Consider the following 14,351-nt stretch of genomic DNA (forward strand, 5'->3'; position numbering starts at 1 on the left):
AGTGATGTAGTATGCACTATTACAGTAAAAGTAGTGGTTTGGTCCCTCTGACTGATTATATATGACATCATTAGATTAAACCTGAAGAGTTCGGTTTAGACCTGCTCTATGTGTAAATTACCTTGAGATGACTTTGTTGTGATATGGATCTATACAAATAAAGATTGATTAATGAGTGATTGATTGATTGATTAGATTGTTAATACTGAAGCTAATAGTTCAAACTATTAACAATAAGCATTTTCTTAGCTTTATTTTATGTCAACATTTATTTTGTTTTAAAGAAAAAGCTCTTGATTTAATCTTTCAGGCCAACCAAGTATGACTCAGATACGCTGGGTTACTGTAAGTGTTAGAAACAGTGAATAGAGTCGCCTCGATGTTTATTCTTATTTCCATGTCCTTAGCCGTTTTTCACAATCATTTGTTTTAAGTTTGTTATCCTTGAAGAACCAAACGCCACAGTGCTGCCAACACATACAACAAACACAGCAACTGCCCCACAGAGTACAATCACTATTCCCTTCTGTAAGTGAGTCATAGAGGAGCTTTATCAATCAGGTCTTAACCAGTTCTCATGTCAGTAAGAGCTTGTTGTATTGCCCTCTATGATGTGTTTGTCCAGCATATGGTCACATGTAAATAACTGATTAGAAACCTGGTTACATGTATGCATGTCAGACAGAGCATAGATGTTGATGTTTATCATGTGAACATATAGTTATTTAACTGTGTAAACAAGGTGTTACATAAACCCATTTTTTTTAAAAATTCTGCACGTTCACAGAAACACTGAGCAAAGGTTTCAAAGTTGGGATGAGACAGAAAATCTGAAGCAGCTGAGACACTGAAACATTCTACTGCAACCAACTAAACAACATGTTTGCCAAAACTTTATTAAACCTTTCAAGAAGCATTTAATTTATTCCTTCAACACTGATGAAAACTGGAGGGACTACAATTTTGCAATATGGCACAACAATTGCGCAATGCCCAATGACTGTAATTTCATTATAATGCCACTTAAAAAAATCTTTGTCAATCAGATCATGGTATGTGATTCACGATCAATTCATTACAACATCCGATTGATATACACGAGGCCAAACAGGTGTGCATCACGCCCCTATGCATATTATGAGCATGGGTTGGCAGAATGTATAAAAACACCAAAAATCTGGGTCAAGCTTTCACACCAAACCCACAAATGTGTAGTATTTCAAAAGACCACACTGTAGTGCCATCTAGTGGTAGAAATATAAATGACATTGTGAAAGACAATATGTGCTTGTTGTAAATCAAAACTAACATTATCTTCAGGTTATCGTTTAATTACAATAATAATAATAATAATAATTAAATTTAAAATTTAATTTTATTTAAAATAAATAAAATATGAGGTAAAATGAAAGAAAATGAAATGATGAATAAATACAAGTAAACAGATAAGATTACAGTGAAGGTAAACACATTTGCTGTCAATTAAAACAAGCTCTGAAATAAGGCTTTTGAACAGCTGTAGTGGTGCTAAAGAATCTCATTTTAAGGGCTTTTGCAGATTGTTCCATGTGTAAGCTGCATTATAAGAGAATGACATTTTTCCTATTTCAGTTGTGACTAATGTAAAGCAACAACCTAGTCTGTGATCGACTACCAATATCATGTGACTTCAGGGTTAAAAGAGATTAAATATATGAAGGCAGTACATGTAACAAAGCTTTATATATGAATAAAAAACAATGCTGATCTCGCCTCACCACCACGGAAGGCCAGCCAACTATTTGGTAGAGAGTACAGTGGTGTGTACTGTAGAGATCATTGGTTATGAACCTTAAAGCTCAGTGGTACACAACATCTAGTGAATTCAATGTAGTAATAGCTGCTCTTCCATAAATAACATCACCATAATCCAAAACAGATAAAAAACAGTGATTAGAAAGTTCTTTTTCTCTGGAGAATACGGAAGCAGTTTTTATTTCTATACAGACAACCGACTACTGTAAATAAGTAATAAAAGTATTGTATTGTATAAAATAAGAGTACAATGCCCCAGCAAACATCAGTCTGATGGTGTCATCATGTGTCATTTTGTGCACAGAAGTTTGTCCAGCTGTGAGAAGCTCATCAATTTCCTTTGTGCATTGCATTATGGGAGAACAGTGTCAATCAACAGCACATTCAAAACAAGGGCTTGAAAGTTGGAAACTGTTTATTTAAAGGTGCAGTGTGTAGAATTTAGTGGCATCCAGTGGAACAGACTTGGCAAAAATGGAATATAATATTAATAAGTATGTTAAATTAGTGTAGTGTGGTGTATTAGTGTGTTGCATTTTTTTTTTTTTTACCATAGAATGAGCCTTTTATGGTAAATGGTAAATGGTCTGTACTTATATAGTACTTTTCCAGTCTTTTTGACCACTGAAAGCACTTTTACACTACATGTCACATTCATCCATTCACACACATTCATACACTGATGACAGGGACTACCACACAGCAACCTGCTCATCAGAGAGAACTAACATTCATACACATTCACACACCATTGTCGCAGCCATCAGGAGCAATTTGGGGTTCAGTATCTTGTCCAAGGACACATCAACATGTGGACTGGAAGAGTCAGGAATCAAACCGCCATGTTTTCTACAGTAAACCAGAACAGACTAACCAAACACTGCTTTAGAGGGTTTCACAGTCACCATATTTTCCCTTACACACTTGGAAGGGGAGGATGAAAGGTATTCAGTTGGTTGCAATCTGCAACCTCACCACTAGATATCACTAAATCACTTTTCTAGTGTGAACGCTGCATACTGAAAAGCTGTATAGAATTAGTGAGCTGTCTGGATTTGGGACTTAACTTCAGTCTTGTTTCTGATGCGCACTGTAATTACTGCAGATGTGTGTGTTTTCAGGCTGTGATGAATGTACTGTATCAAGTTTTTAACTAAGGAGTATGACACCAGATCCACCTCAGTCATCCTCTAAAATATACAGAGGAAAAGAGGATATTTTCTAAACCTGTTGTGGGAAGTTAGTCTAAGTTAAAATATGATAATTCAACTAATTCAACTCAACTGAGACTAGGCTACACTGATGAAAGATGGGACAAATCTGACAAGAGCTGTGCTGGAGTATTCCTGTCATTCCACATTCAGAGAGGATGAACTTGCTGATCTTCTTGCCAGGTGGAATAGTTGCGTTTTTATCTCCCATTTAAAAAAAAATCTAGCCATCACATCCTGTCTAACCGAAACATCACTGACAGTGAAAGATCTAACAGGACACAGAATCATTTTAGATTTGACATGCTGTTTTCTTTCATTGAATTCAGCACAAAAAATAGTCCATTTGAGAAAGCAGGGTGCTGAAGGTGGTTCAGTGTGTTCAGTCGCCTTACAGTACGTGACGCTGGAAGCTTCCTGACATCAAACTGGTTGTACTCACCTGTTTTCACCTGGGTGAAGAGAGAAGTGTGCAGCACTTCCATGGAGGACACAGATCTTCATGACATAACCAGCAGAGTCCTCTTTGACAGTTTCTTTGCTGACATCCTGTCAAAACATGTTAATTGACACTCAGATGCAATATACTGTTCAGGTTTTCTCTACAGCTGCAGAATATGCAAGAGACTGCTCACTTTAAAGTGGACACTATATGTGTAGTCTATAAGTACAACACTCAGGACAGGACATTGGTTCAATATTAAGTTTGAAACTATTGATATGACCATTTCCTTTTACGCAGACAAAGAGGAGGGAAGTTATTATGAAGGGAATTTGTTTTCACTTTTCTTGGGCAAAATGAGTTTTTAAATCTTATCTTGTTTAAATCAGTTCAACATCTTTACTGGTGCCTCTTTGTTTTGACCAGGGGAGAACTCGCCAGATCCAGAGGTAAAACTTTATATAATGCAGATGTGGCAGTGCTAAGGGTTTGAAAATGCCTAAATGCAATAAAAGACCAGCTATACCACCTGGGGACAAAACACCAGGAAATATTGATAACTGAAAGAAATCAGTGTTACCAATAACCTCAAGCTCAAAACTAAACAAGGCTTTCAGATTTGTTCACTTAGGGACGGAGACGTGATTAAAAAATACTTTTTTATCTTTAAATTATTCAAGACTAGAAAAATAAGCTGAAAGACAAAAAGTAAATGTTGACTTAAAATGTAAATTATTTTATTACAAAATCAGTTGAAAATATAATTAAAATCTTTTTAACAGTAAATATCCTACAAATGACTCAAAGAAAAACAAAACACAAGTGGACTGGGGCTAGCAGGTGGGGTGGCAGGCTACACAAAGGTGTGTCTAGGGGTGCTACCGTACATTCACAAGTGCAATCACAGCAACCTGAACACACTCACAGCAAAAAGGTGAAACACTTGTGCATCCCGGTGTCTTTAAACACAGCATGTAGTGAAAGGACCTCACCCAGGGTGACTAGCCTCCCCTAGGAGACTGGCCCACAGCTCCACTAAGTCAATATATCAAAATACAACACAAAGCATATTCTACCGAGAGCTGAGGGGAAGCTCAGGTTCAGTTTGTGAAATAAAACAACACAAAAATTACTATCAAAAGTTTTATTTTCCGTTCCAAAATATTAAACATAAATATAAATGATGTATTTCATATATATACATAATTACAATTTAAGTTACAGAAAAAATATTTATAAAAGTATTTATATGTTGACAGCAATGAGAAACAGCTGATTCAGGGTTTCAGTGAAGATACAGCAGCTCTACATGGTGGAGGTAGTGTGGAGACTGATTGAGCTCTGAGTACTAGTTTGGCTGGAAGCGGTCGTCGTGCTCGCAGCTCTGTTCTTCCTCAACCTGAAACAACAGCACGTTGCACTGTTAGTAAAAAGCAGCAGAGATGTGAAACATGAGCGTGAACAGCGTTCTGTTATCTAAAGTGTGTGAGGTCAAGCTCATCTTACTTGCTCATTTTTTCAAGAATGTGTTTTCCCAGCCGTGACTCTGGATCCACACACTTCTGGTCATCTGCTGTTGTTGTGATACTGGAGGAGAAGAAAGAGGCATGTTAGAGGAAAGCTGAGCACTGCAGAAGAATGACATGTCCATGATTGTGGCTTCATTCAGCTCATGAACTTACATAATCTCTGTCTTTGAACAGTAGATACTTGGGTTGTGTATGACTGGTATTCCCTTGATGAACCTTCGGTGGATCGGGCCGACATAACTATAACACATGCATTTACTAGAACTGTGGCCTGGTTGTCCTGCAGGAAGAAAAGATGCAACATTATTAGCTCATCATCTTTACAGTCACTTAACAGACTTCAGAGGCAAAATAAAAAAAATAAAATATATATATTTCTATAAAACACTATAATATATTATAACACTATAACACAGGCTCCATCAATCACAGAATACTAACCTTGTACACAGAGGACAAGCAGGCAGGTGAGGAAAGCAATGACGGCTGAGTTCATGGCTGTGTCTGTAGTCGGCTGCTGATGTACACTCCAGTGTCTGGACTCCTGATGGTTCAGCTCTAAGGATTTCCCTCCTTTTTATATCCCCACACAGGGCTGTCTTTCAGTATGACTCAATACTTTTACTTGTGTGCCTTTCGCTTTCTCTTTCCTCCAAGGAGCCAGTTTCTCAGAATCACTCATACTTCCTATCCAGAGGCTTTGACTCTACAGAATGACTTCTGTTTTTTGTGATATTGCATATATGAAGAAAAGAAGTTCAATTAATTACACTCATTCAATCATTATGCCTGCATACAATAAAATATAGTCATATATCATGACTTCATACCTGCACCATGCCATCAAACTGATGTCTTGTGCACTACTTTTTTTTCACTAGAGGGACATATTTGAACACTGCTTGGCTGCACAGCATTTGTTTGAAATGATGAGCTCTCAGTTTGGTTTAACATGTGAGCACTGGAGGTTCCCAACTTTTCTGTTGGCTTAATGTGACCCCTTTAATACAAGCTGACCTGTAGGCCATGACCAAAACAGGAATAGACACAACAATGCCTTCAAATGAAATGACTGTAATAAAGAAAATTAACTGAAGAGAAAAGCTTTTGTAACATAAACTTTGGGTAGTGACTGAAAGAATGAGATCGTGGATACAAGCGACTGAAATGAGTTTCCTCCAGAGAGTGTCTGGGCTCAGCCTTAGAGATAGGGTCAGACATCCGGGGAAGGCTAGCAGTAGAGCAGATGATCCTTTGCATTGAAAGGAGCCAGCTGAGGTGGTTTGGGCACCTGGTCAGAATGCCTCCTGCACACCTCTCTTTAGAGGTGTTCCAGGTACGTCCAACTGGGAGGAGACCCAGAACACACTGGAGGGGTTACATATCTCTCTTGGCCTGGGAAGGCATTGGGATCCCACAGGAGGAGCTGATGCGTGTTGCTCAGCCTAATACCACCACGACCTGGCCCCTGATAAGTGGTTGAAAATTGATGAATGGAAAAACTTTGATGTGAGATGTGTTAGTCACTGGTTTCATAGCATAAATGTAGATATGTACATGACATGGTGTATGGGGTGGTAAAGAAATAAAACCAAACAAAAGCAAAAAAATAAAACAAGTCATCCAATTGACTCACTTATGTCGGTCACATTGCAGTACTTAAAGTATCTACAATCTGAAAAAAATCTGTGGCCCAGTTTTGACACTTCTAGGAGAATTGAATTGTTACTAAAAAGGCTGTAATTTATATGTTTTTGTGGTTTTGTGATTTTCTTCAATCTGCAATACAATATAGTTAATTTATTAAGTCCTACACATGTAAGAGGATTTACTAAGTTGCATCATCTCACTTTCAAACGTCATGAGGTCATCCTTGTTTTTGCTCCAGGACATCCTGCAAGACTACTTTCATTTCCATGATGGGGGTTTTAGAGGAAACGCTGACCATTTTAGGGAAACTTGTAGCTGATTTTGATTTTCCATTCAACCAGCAACCCAAAGGTCTATGCCGACAATACAAGACTTTAATTTATAAGAAGTCATTAATATCTTTATTCTGAGTCAGGTGACATCTTTTCAACAACTGCACCTTTGATAAAGTCTTTTGAGTAATTGAAACATAAGTCATCCAACTGAATCACTTATGTGAGTCACATTGCAGTACTTACGGTATCTACAGTCTGCTAACATTATCACCACAGCCACCAGGCAAAGTAAGGCTGTAGCAGCTAAATGCTTGAGTGTATCAAATTTAGAAATGTTGCATTTTCTTTCTCATCAATTTATTAATCACTAATCCGTTAATATAGAAAAGGTCAGAAATGATTGGCAGTCAGAGTTGAGCTTTGAAATATCTCAAGCTCTCTGAGTAGCATGTCTTAATAATAAACATCTGTGCTCAATTATAACAAGACACATTCTGGTACAGTTTAAAGTGGTTCATAGATTATATTATTCACGTGTTAAGATAAAAACATTATTTCCATATCTATCTGCTCTATGTAACACATGTTGAGTAAGAGGCTTCCCTTGCAAAGTAACTATGATCATGTATTAAACTGCACTTTCTCTGATCTGCAGTATTTGACGTCTTTTCCAAAGCTTTCACAAAGAACCTGGAACACAAATCTCTTGCATATATAGGAGCTGCAGAAGACCCTCAGTCCAACCATAGGACATATTAGTTGTGCACTGATGATGGGCTCTGTCATTGCCAAGAAACTGAAACTAGAAAAGGAAGTTGGACTACATGCCTACTTTCATAATGTAGCTGAGAGAAAGGGGTGATAATCTGCTCATGGAACAACTAACAAACTACCTGACAGACTTATGTCTGAAAAATCTGTGACCCAGTTTTGACACTTCTAGGAGAAGTGAATGGTGAATAAAAAGGCTGTAATTTATATGTTTTTTGTGGCACCTGCCTTCGTGTCTACCTTTTTCCTTTCTTTTTTTGTTTTGTTTTGTTTGCTGCATTGTTTTTGTTAGATTATATTAATAACTCCTACACATGTAAGAGTTGCATCATCTCACTTACAAACGTCATCTTTGTTTTTTCCTGCTTCAGGACATCCTGCAAGACTACTTTCATTTCCATGATGGGGGTTTTTAGAGGAAACGCTGACCATTTTAGTGAAAGCAGACAAGAGTAGACATGTATCATGACTTCATAGCTGCACCATGGTCATGTCCAAAACAGGAACAGACACAACAAATGAATTTATTGTGATAAAGAAAATTAACTAAGGAAAAAAAACGTTGGTGTGAGATGTGTTAGTCACTGGCTTCATAGCATAAATGTAGATGTGTACATGACATGGTGTATGTGGTGGTAAAGAAAAAAACCAAACAAGCAAAAAAGAGATTGCCTGGTCCAGTGGTTGTCTGCCTGCAGTCTTTGTCCCTCTAGATTATGATGAGTCGTAGGATTGACAGACGTTTATCTGCCCAAAAAGCCCTCTGCTACGTAGCCAAGATGGCAACCGTTGAGGGCATGAAGTGTCCATAGTTCCACACTCAACTTTTTGACCGTTTTGAGGCCCCATGTGGGTACTCATAGTGAACTGCATGTTTCCATACTTCTCAGTGTGAACACACTTATGCACTTCAAAACATTAAGTGTAAGTATAGAACTACACCATTTGAGACACAGCAATATTTTTGAAGGTTCAAAATTAAAAGTACTTATTATGCAGCAAAATGGTCCTGTGAGTGATGATGCATTAATAGCATAACTGGTTGATTGACTGAGTGGTTTATTAACTTAATTAATATACTTTATGAACTTTGTGTAGTTTAATCCATAGCAATGCATCATATTTTGTAAAACAATATGATTTATGTCAAATCTTAATCTGCAAAGTAACAACTTAATAATGTCAGATAAATGTAGAGGAGTAGAAGTATGAAGGTATAAAATGTACAAGCATCTCTAAAGCTTTAGTGCAGCACTTATGTAAATGATTAGTGACATTCACCACTGTGTAATTACTATTTTGGTTCATGAAATCATGAATCATTCCTAAAGTGTGTGGTGGTGTTGCCATATGTGGCTGTCCACGATGGTGGACCCTGTCATTACCCAATAAAATAAACACTGAATAGTTCACTCAGTAGTGAGGAGCAAATAAAGATTTCAGACACTAACTAATCATCATCATTTTGTGTCAACATCAGCTGTACAGTTGCATGACAGTAGTTTTCACAGCTTTAAAATAATGAGCATTGCATTGTGGGATTGTTAGCAGACAGTAATGTACATGTCATGGACACTACTGTTTTCATTCCATGCGGGAATATTTAATATGCGGTAAATGTAGTGCATTATATAATTTCGTCACAACCCGATGTGAGTCACAGATGTGTTCACATAAGTACAAAAGAAGTTTATCTTAGAGAAGCATGGCTTCTGTATTCAACATTAAAAGTCATCAACTGTCCCAGCAGTATATAATAAATATATTAGTTTTGTTTTGTGTTTTCTTTCACAGGGTTAAATACAACCTACTGTGATATCTGTCTTTACTCAATGTTAAGCAAAAAACTTCACTCTGGAATTCTTTCACATATACAGGTTGTTCTTCTAAAAGTGTGTGGTGTTAAAGTAAATCAGAGGCACTCTGATAAATATTATATAATATCAATAAATATTTATTTGCACTAAAACAGGCAGATCAACAAGCCCCAGGCTAGATTCACTGTGGGAAAAAACTGCAATGGGAGAAACTGAAGAGGAAGGGACAGGAAGAGCTGTTATATAGATAGAATGATTTGGCTGTGATAGTTATGTTTGATTTCAATCATTTAAAAAAATTGTTACTTCTATTTTTAGAATTATAGTGTTAAGATGTGTGTGTTAAAAAAAAAAAGTCTACATTATTAGTTGTTGGATTTACCTTATGTTAACTTCAGTCTTTACCATCAGATTCAATTCAATTCAATTCACAATAAAGTCATTGAACTGAATTAACACCAATTGGACAAACTACTGTCACTATAGGTTGGATAGATGTATTACATTCATGTTTCAACCTCGGATGAGACTCTGCACAAAGTAAAGAAACAATAAAAGTTCAACACAAGTTTTTTTCCGTTCATATACCAGAGAAGTACTTACACGATCTGAGAGCCAAGCAGCCAATGTGGGTCACATTTTTCTCACATGACTGTCTGATCAGAGTCAGCAGCTGATAACTGGGACAGCTGTCTTTAAAAAATCCCTTTATGGGAGCACTTATGAGTATTTATGTGATCAGAGGCAAGCATACCACAGTTGAATAAATATTTATTTGCACTAAAACAGGCAGATCAACAAACCCCAGGCCAGATTCACTGTGGGGAAAAACCGCAATGGGAGAAGACAGAAGATGAAGGGACAGGAAGAGATGTGACAAAGATAGATGTGAGATAGACCCCACCCCCGGGTGAAATGCTTTTAGGGGGTCCCGAGTTGCACATGCGCAGTCGGGACCACCATCTTGGACAGCTACATATGGCAACACCACTTGGACAAACTACTGTCACTATAGGTTGGATGGATGTATTTCATTCACACCATGGATGTGTGTCTGCACAAAGTATAGTACTGTCACCTCAAATGTCTGTTCTACACCTTCTGAGTGATGGACCATGCACACAATACAAACAGAAAGGGAATGTCTTCCTTTTCAGCATCAAGCTTGCAAGAAAAGGTCTGAAACAGGGCACATGGAACTTTTTCGAAGCCAGTCATGGCAAGGGGGCCCCTGACAGCGTTGGGGACAAGCTGGTGACCAACGGCCATGAAATACCTGATGCCCATGAGCTATATAAGGCCCTCACAGAAACATCTACACCTGTTCAGATAAAGAGCAGGATATGTGGTTTGAGAATGCAGGACACCAAGGACAGTTTGGGAGCAGAGCATGATAAAGGAGAATGAGATGATGAGCAAGATGGGGTTGTGCAAAATAACAAGAGACATTGGTATGTGTTTTGACTTCTGTAGCTCTGCCTATCTCTTTATATAATGTTCACTTGGATGTGTGCAAGTCAGTCTCTTTTTTTTCTGTACAGAACTAAAGAACTCTGTGAATTGTCATCTTTGACACAGTTTTATGTATTCTTATTAATGTCTTTCATGAATTGATTCATCCAGGGGTTCCAAGAAATGCATTTCATGTATTTCCAAGCAATGTTTTGAACAGTATGCTCAATGTACATATTGCATGATAAGGATTTAAGGTTGATTAATGACAAAAGGGTTTTTCCATGCCCTTTTGTTTCAGTTTCACATCCCATTTCTCTGGTAGTCTTGATAGCTGTGTTTAAAAATAGAAGAGCGAGAAAACGTGCTGACAAAGCAAAACAGAAGCTTTAGTTAAATCAGCCTTAAGAAGTAGAAAATACTAAACATAGCACAAAAAGTAAGTAAATGTGTGTTTGGTAGATTATTTCTTTGTTGTAACAATGCTTCTTGGCAATAAAACTTTTACCGGTGGAAAAGCTTATTTATTTCTCTTTTAAATGGAGCCACATTTGTAAGGAACATGCATCTGTGGGCTGATGTGGAATCTTGTGGGATCAGCTCAGGCGTGCTGTTTGTGACAGAGTGACCAACACAACCACATTGACTCAGCTCTGCTTAATATGTCAAAGCTCAACTCTGACTGCCAATCATTTCTGACCTTTTCTATATTAATGGATTAGAGATTAATAAATTGATGAAAAAGAAAATGCACCATTTCTCATTTTGATACACTCAAGCATTTAGCTGCTACAGCCTTACTTTGCCTGGTGGCTGTGGTGATAATGTTAGCAGACTGTAGATACTGTAAGTACTGCAATGTTGACTGACATAAGTGAGTCAGTTGGATGACTTGTGCAACATTTACTGTAAATTTGCTTTAAAAAAAGAGAAGTTTACAGCATAGCTTTCTGAATCCTGCCTGCAAGACTTTTTTGCACTTGTTTGGTTTTATTTCTTTACCATCCCATACACCTACATCTACATTTATGCTATGAAGCCAGTGACTAACACATCTCACACCAAAGTTTTCCATTCATCAATTTTCAACCACTTATCAGGGGCCAGGTCATGGTGGTATTAGGCTGAGCAATGAAACCCAGAAAAACCTTTCCCCCACAGTAACACTCATCAGCTCTTCCTGTGGGATCCCAATGCTTTCCCAGGTCAAGAGAGACATGTGACCCCTCCAGTGTGTTCTGGGTCTCACATGGCTCCTTTCAATGTGAAGGAGCACCTGCTCTACTGCTAGCCTTCCCCGGATGTCTGACCCTATCTCTAAGGTTGAGCCCAGACACTCTCTGGAGGAAACTCATTTCAGTTGCTTGTATCCACGATCTCATTCTTTCAGTCACTACCCAAAGTTTAAGTTACAAAAGCTTTTCTCTTCAGTTAATTTTCTTTATTACAGTCATTTCATTTGAAGGCATTGTTGTGTCTGTTCCTGTTTTGGTCATGGCCTACAGGTCAGCTTGTATTAAAGGGGTCACATTAAGCCAACAGAAAAGTTGGGAACCTCCAGTGCTCACATGTTAAGCCAAACTGAGAGCTCATCATTTCAAACAAATGCCGTGCAGCCAAGCAGTGTTCAAATATGTCTCTCTAGTGAAAAAAAAGTAGTGCACAAGACATCAGTTTGATGGAATGGTGCAGGTATGAAGTCATGATATATGGACAAAACTATATTTTATTGTATGCAGGCATAATGATTGAATGAGTGTAATTAATTGAACTTCTTTTCTTCATATATGCAATATCACAAAAAAGAGAAGTCATTCTGTAGAGTCAAAGCATCTGGATAGGAAGTATGAGTGATTCTGAGAAACTGGCTCCTTGGAGGAAAGAGAAAGCGAAAGGCACACAAGTAAAAGTATTGAGTCATACTGAAAGACAGCCCTGTGTGGGGATATAAAAAGGAGGGAAATCCTTAGAGCTGAACCATCAGGAGTACAGACACTGGAGTGTACATCAGCAGCCGACTACAGACACAGCCATGAACTCAGCCGTCATTGCTTTCCTCACCTGCCTGCTTGTCCTCTGTGTACAAGGTTAGTATTCTGTGATTGATGGAGCCTGTGTTATAGTGTTATAATATATTATAGTGTTATGTATATATATATATATATATATATATATATATATATATATATATATATATATATATATAGATAGATATATAGATATATATATCTATATATATAGATATATATATAACAAATACTAAGAAAAAATGTTTTATTCTGCTTCTGAAGTCTGTTAATTGACTGTAAAGATGATGAGCTAATAATGTTGCATCTTTTCTTCCTGCAGGACAACCAGGCCACAGTTCTAGTAAATGCATGTGTGATAGTTACGTCGGCCCGATCCACCGAAGGTTCATCAAGGGAATACCAGTCATACACAACCCAAGTATCTACTGTTCAAAGACAGAGATTATGTAAGTTCATGAGCTGAATGAAGCCACATTCATGGACATGTCATTCTTCTGCAGTGCTCAGCTTTCCTCTAACATGCCTCTTTCTTCTCCTCCAGTATCACAACAACAGCAGATAACCAGAAGTGTGTGGATCCAGAGTCACGGCTGGGAAAACACATTCTTGAAAAAATGAGCAAGTAAGATGAGCTTGACCTCACACACTTTAGATAACAGAACGCTGTTCACGCTCATGTTTCACATCTCTGCTGCTTTTTACTAACAGTGCAACGTGCTGTTGTTTCAGGTTGAGGAAGAACAGAGCTGCGAGCACGACGACCACTTCCAGCCAAACTAGTACTCAGAGCTCAATCAGTCTCCACACTACCTCCACCATGTAGAGCTGCTGTATCTTCACTGAAACCCTGAATCAGCTGTTTCTCATTGCTGTCAACATATAAATACTCAATAATATTTTTTCTGTAACTTAAATTGTAATTATGTATATATATGAAATCATTTGTATTTATGTTTAATATTTTGGTATGGAAAATAAAACTTTTGATAGTAATTTTTGTGTTGTTTTATTTCACAAACTGAACCTGAGCTTCCCCTCAGCTCTCAGTAAAATATGCTCACACTGAGATTATTGAAAACTAAATGTGGTGTAATCATATCTGAACTCTATATATTCTGTTTTATATTGTCAAAAGCAAAGCTGCATTATAATCACAAGGGGCCCCTGGGCACTGAAGTTCATGTCCCAGAAAACAACTTCTATTTTATTCTGATTGGATAACACTACTGTCAGGTGGAAACCTTGTAACTCCATACTTTGTTTTGGACATACCAGGTTTCTGACAGTGACCATAATTAGCAGCACCAAGAGAATGGGTCAAGCTTTGTGTTGTATTTCTGTGGAGCCTGACAAAAAAATGTTTTCCTCTTTCTGCTCAAG

General features: G+C 37.7%; 2 protein-coding genes across 2 annotated transcripts; one reads left to right on the forward strand and one right to left on the reverse strand.

The window, feature by feature from the left end:
* Positions 1 to 4,582: 4,582 nt before the first annotated feature.
* Positions 4,583 to 5,508, reverse strand: LOC133979630 (growth-regulated alpha protein-like). Its single transcript, XM_062418190.1, has 4 exons — positions 5,418 to 5,508; positions 5,130 to 5,256; positions 4,954 to 5,034; positions 4,583 to 4,846 (listed from the first exon to the last, which is right to left on the reverse strand). Exons 1-4 carry the CDS (start codon positions 5,470 to 5,472, stop codon positions 4,753 to 4,755), a joined length of 357 nt encoding a protein of 118 aa, XP_062274174.1. The 5' UTR covers positions 5,473 to 5,508; the 3' UTR covers positions 4,583 to 4,752.
* Positions 5,509 to 12,933: 7,425 nt separating this feature from the next.
* On the forward strand, positions 12,934 to 13,834 carry LOC133979629 (growth-regulated alpha protein-like). The gene is made up of 4 exons (XM_062418189.1): positions 12,934 to 13,028; positions 13,291 to 13,417; positions 13,513 to 13,593; positions 13,701 to 13,834. The coding sequence occupies exons 1-4, from the start codon at positions 12,974 to 12,976 to the stop codon at positions 13,792 to 13,794; spliced, it is 357 nt and encodes a 118-aa protein (XP_062274173.1). The 5' UTR covers positions 12,934 to 12,973; the 3' UTR covers positions 13,795 to 13,834.
* Positions 13,835 to 14,351: the final 517 nt, after the last annotated feature.

The sequence above is a fragment of the Scomber scombrus genome, chromosome 4, assembly GCF_963691925.1.
Source record: "Scomber scombrus chromosome 4, fScoSco1.1, whole genome shotgun sequence".
Lineage (NCBI taxonomy): Eukaryota > Metazoa > Chordata > Actinopteri > Scombriformes > Scombridae > Scomber > Scomber scombrus.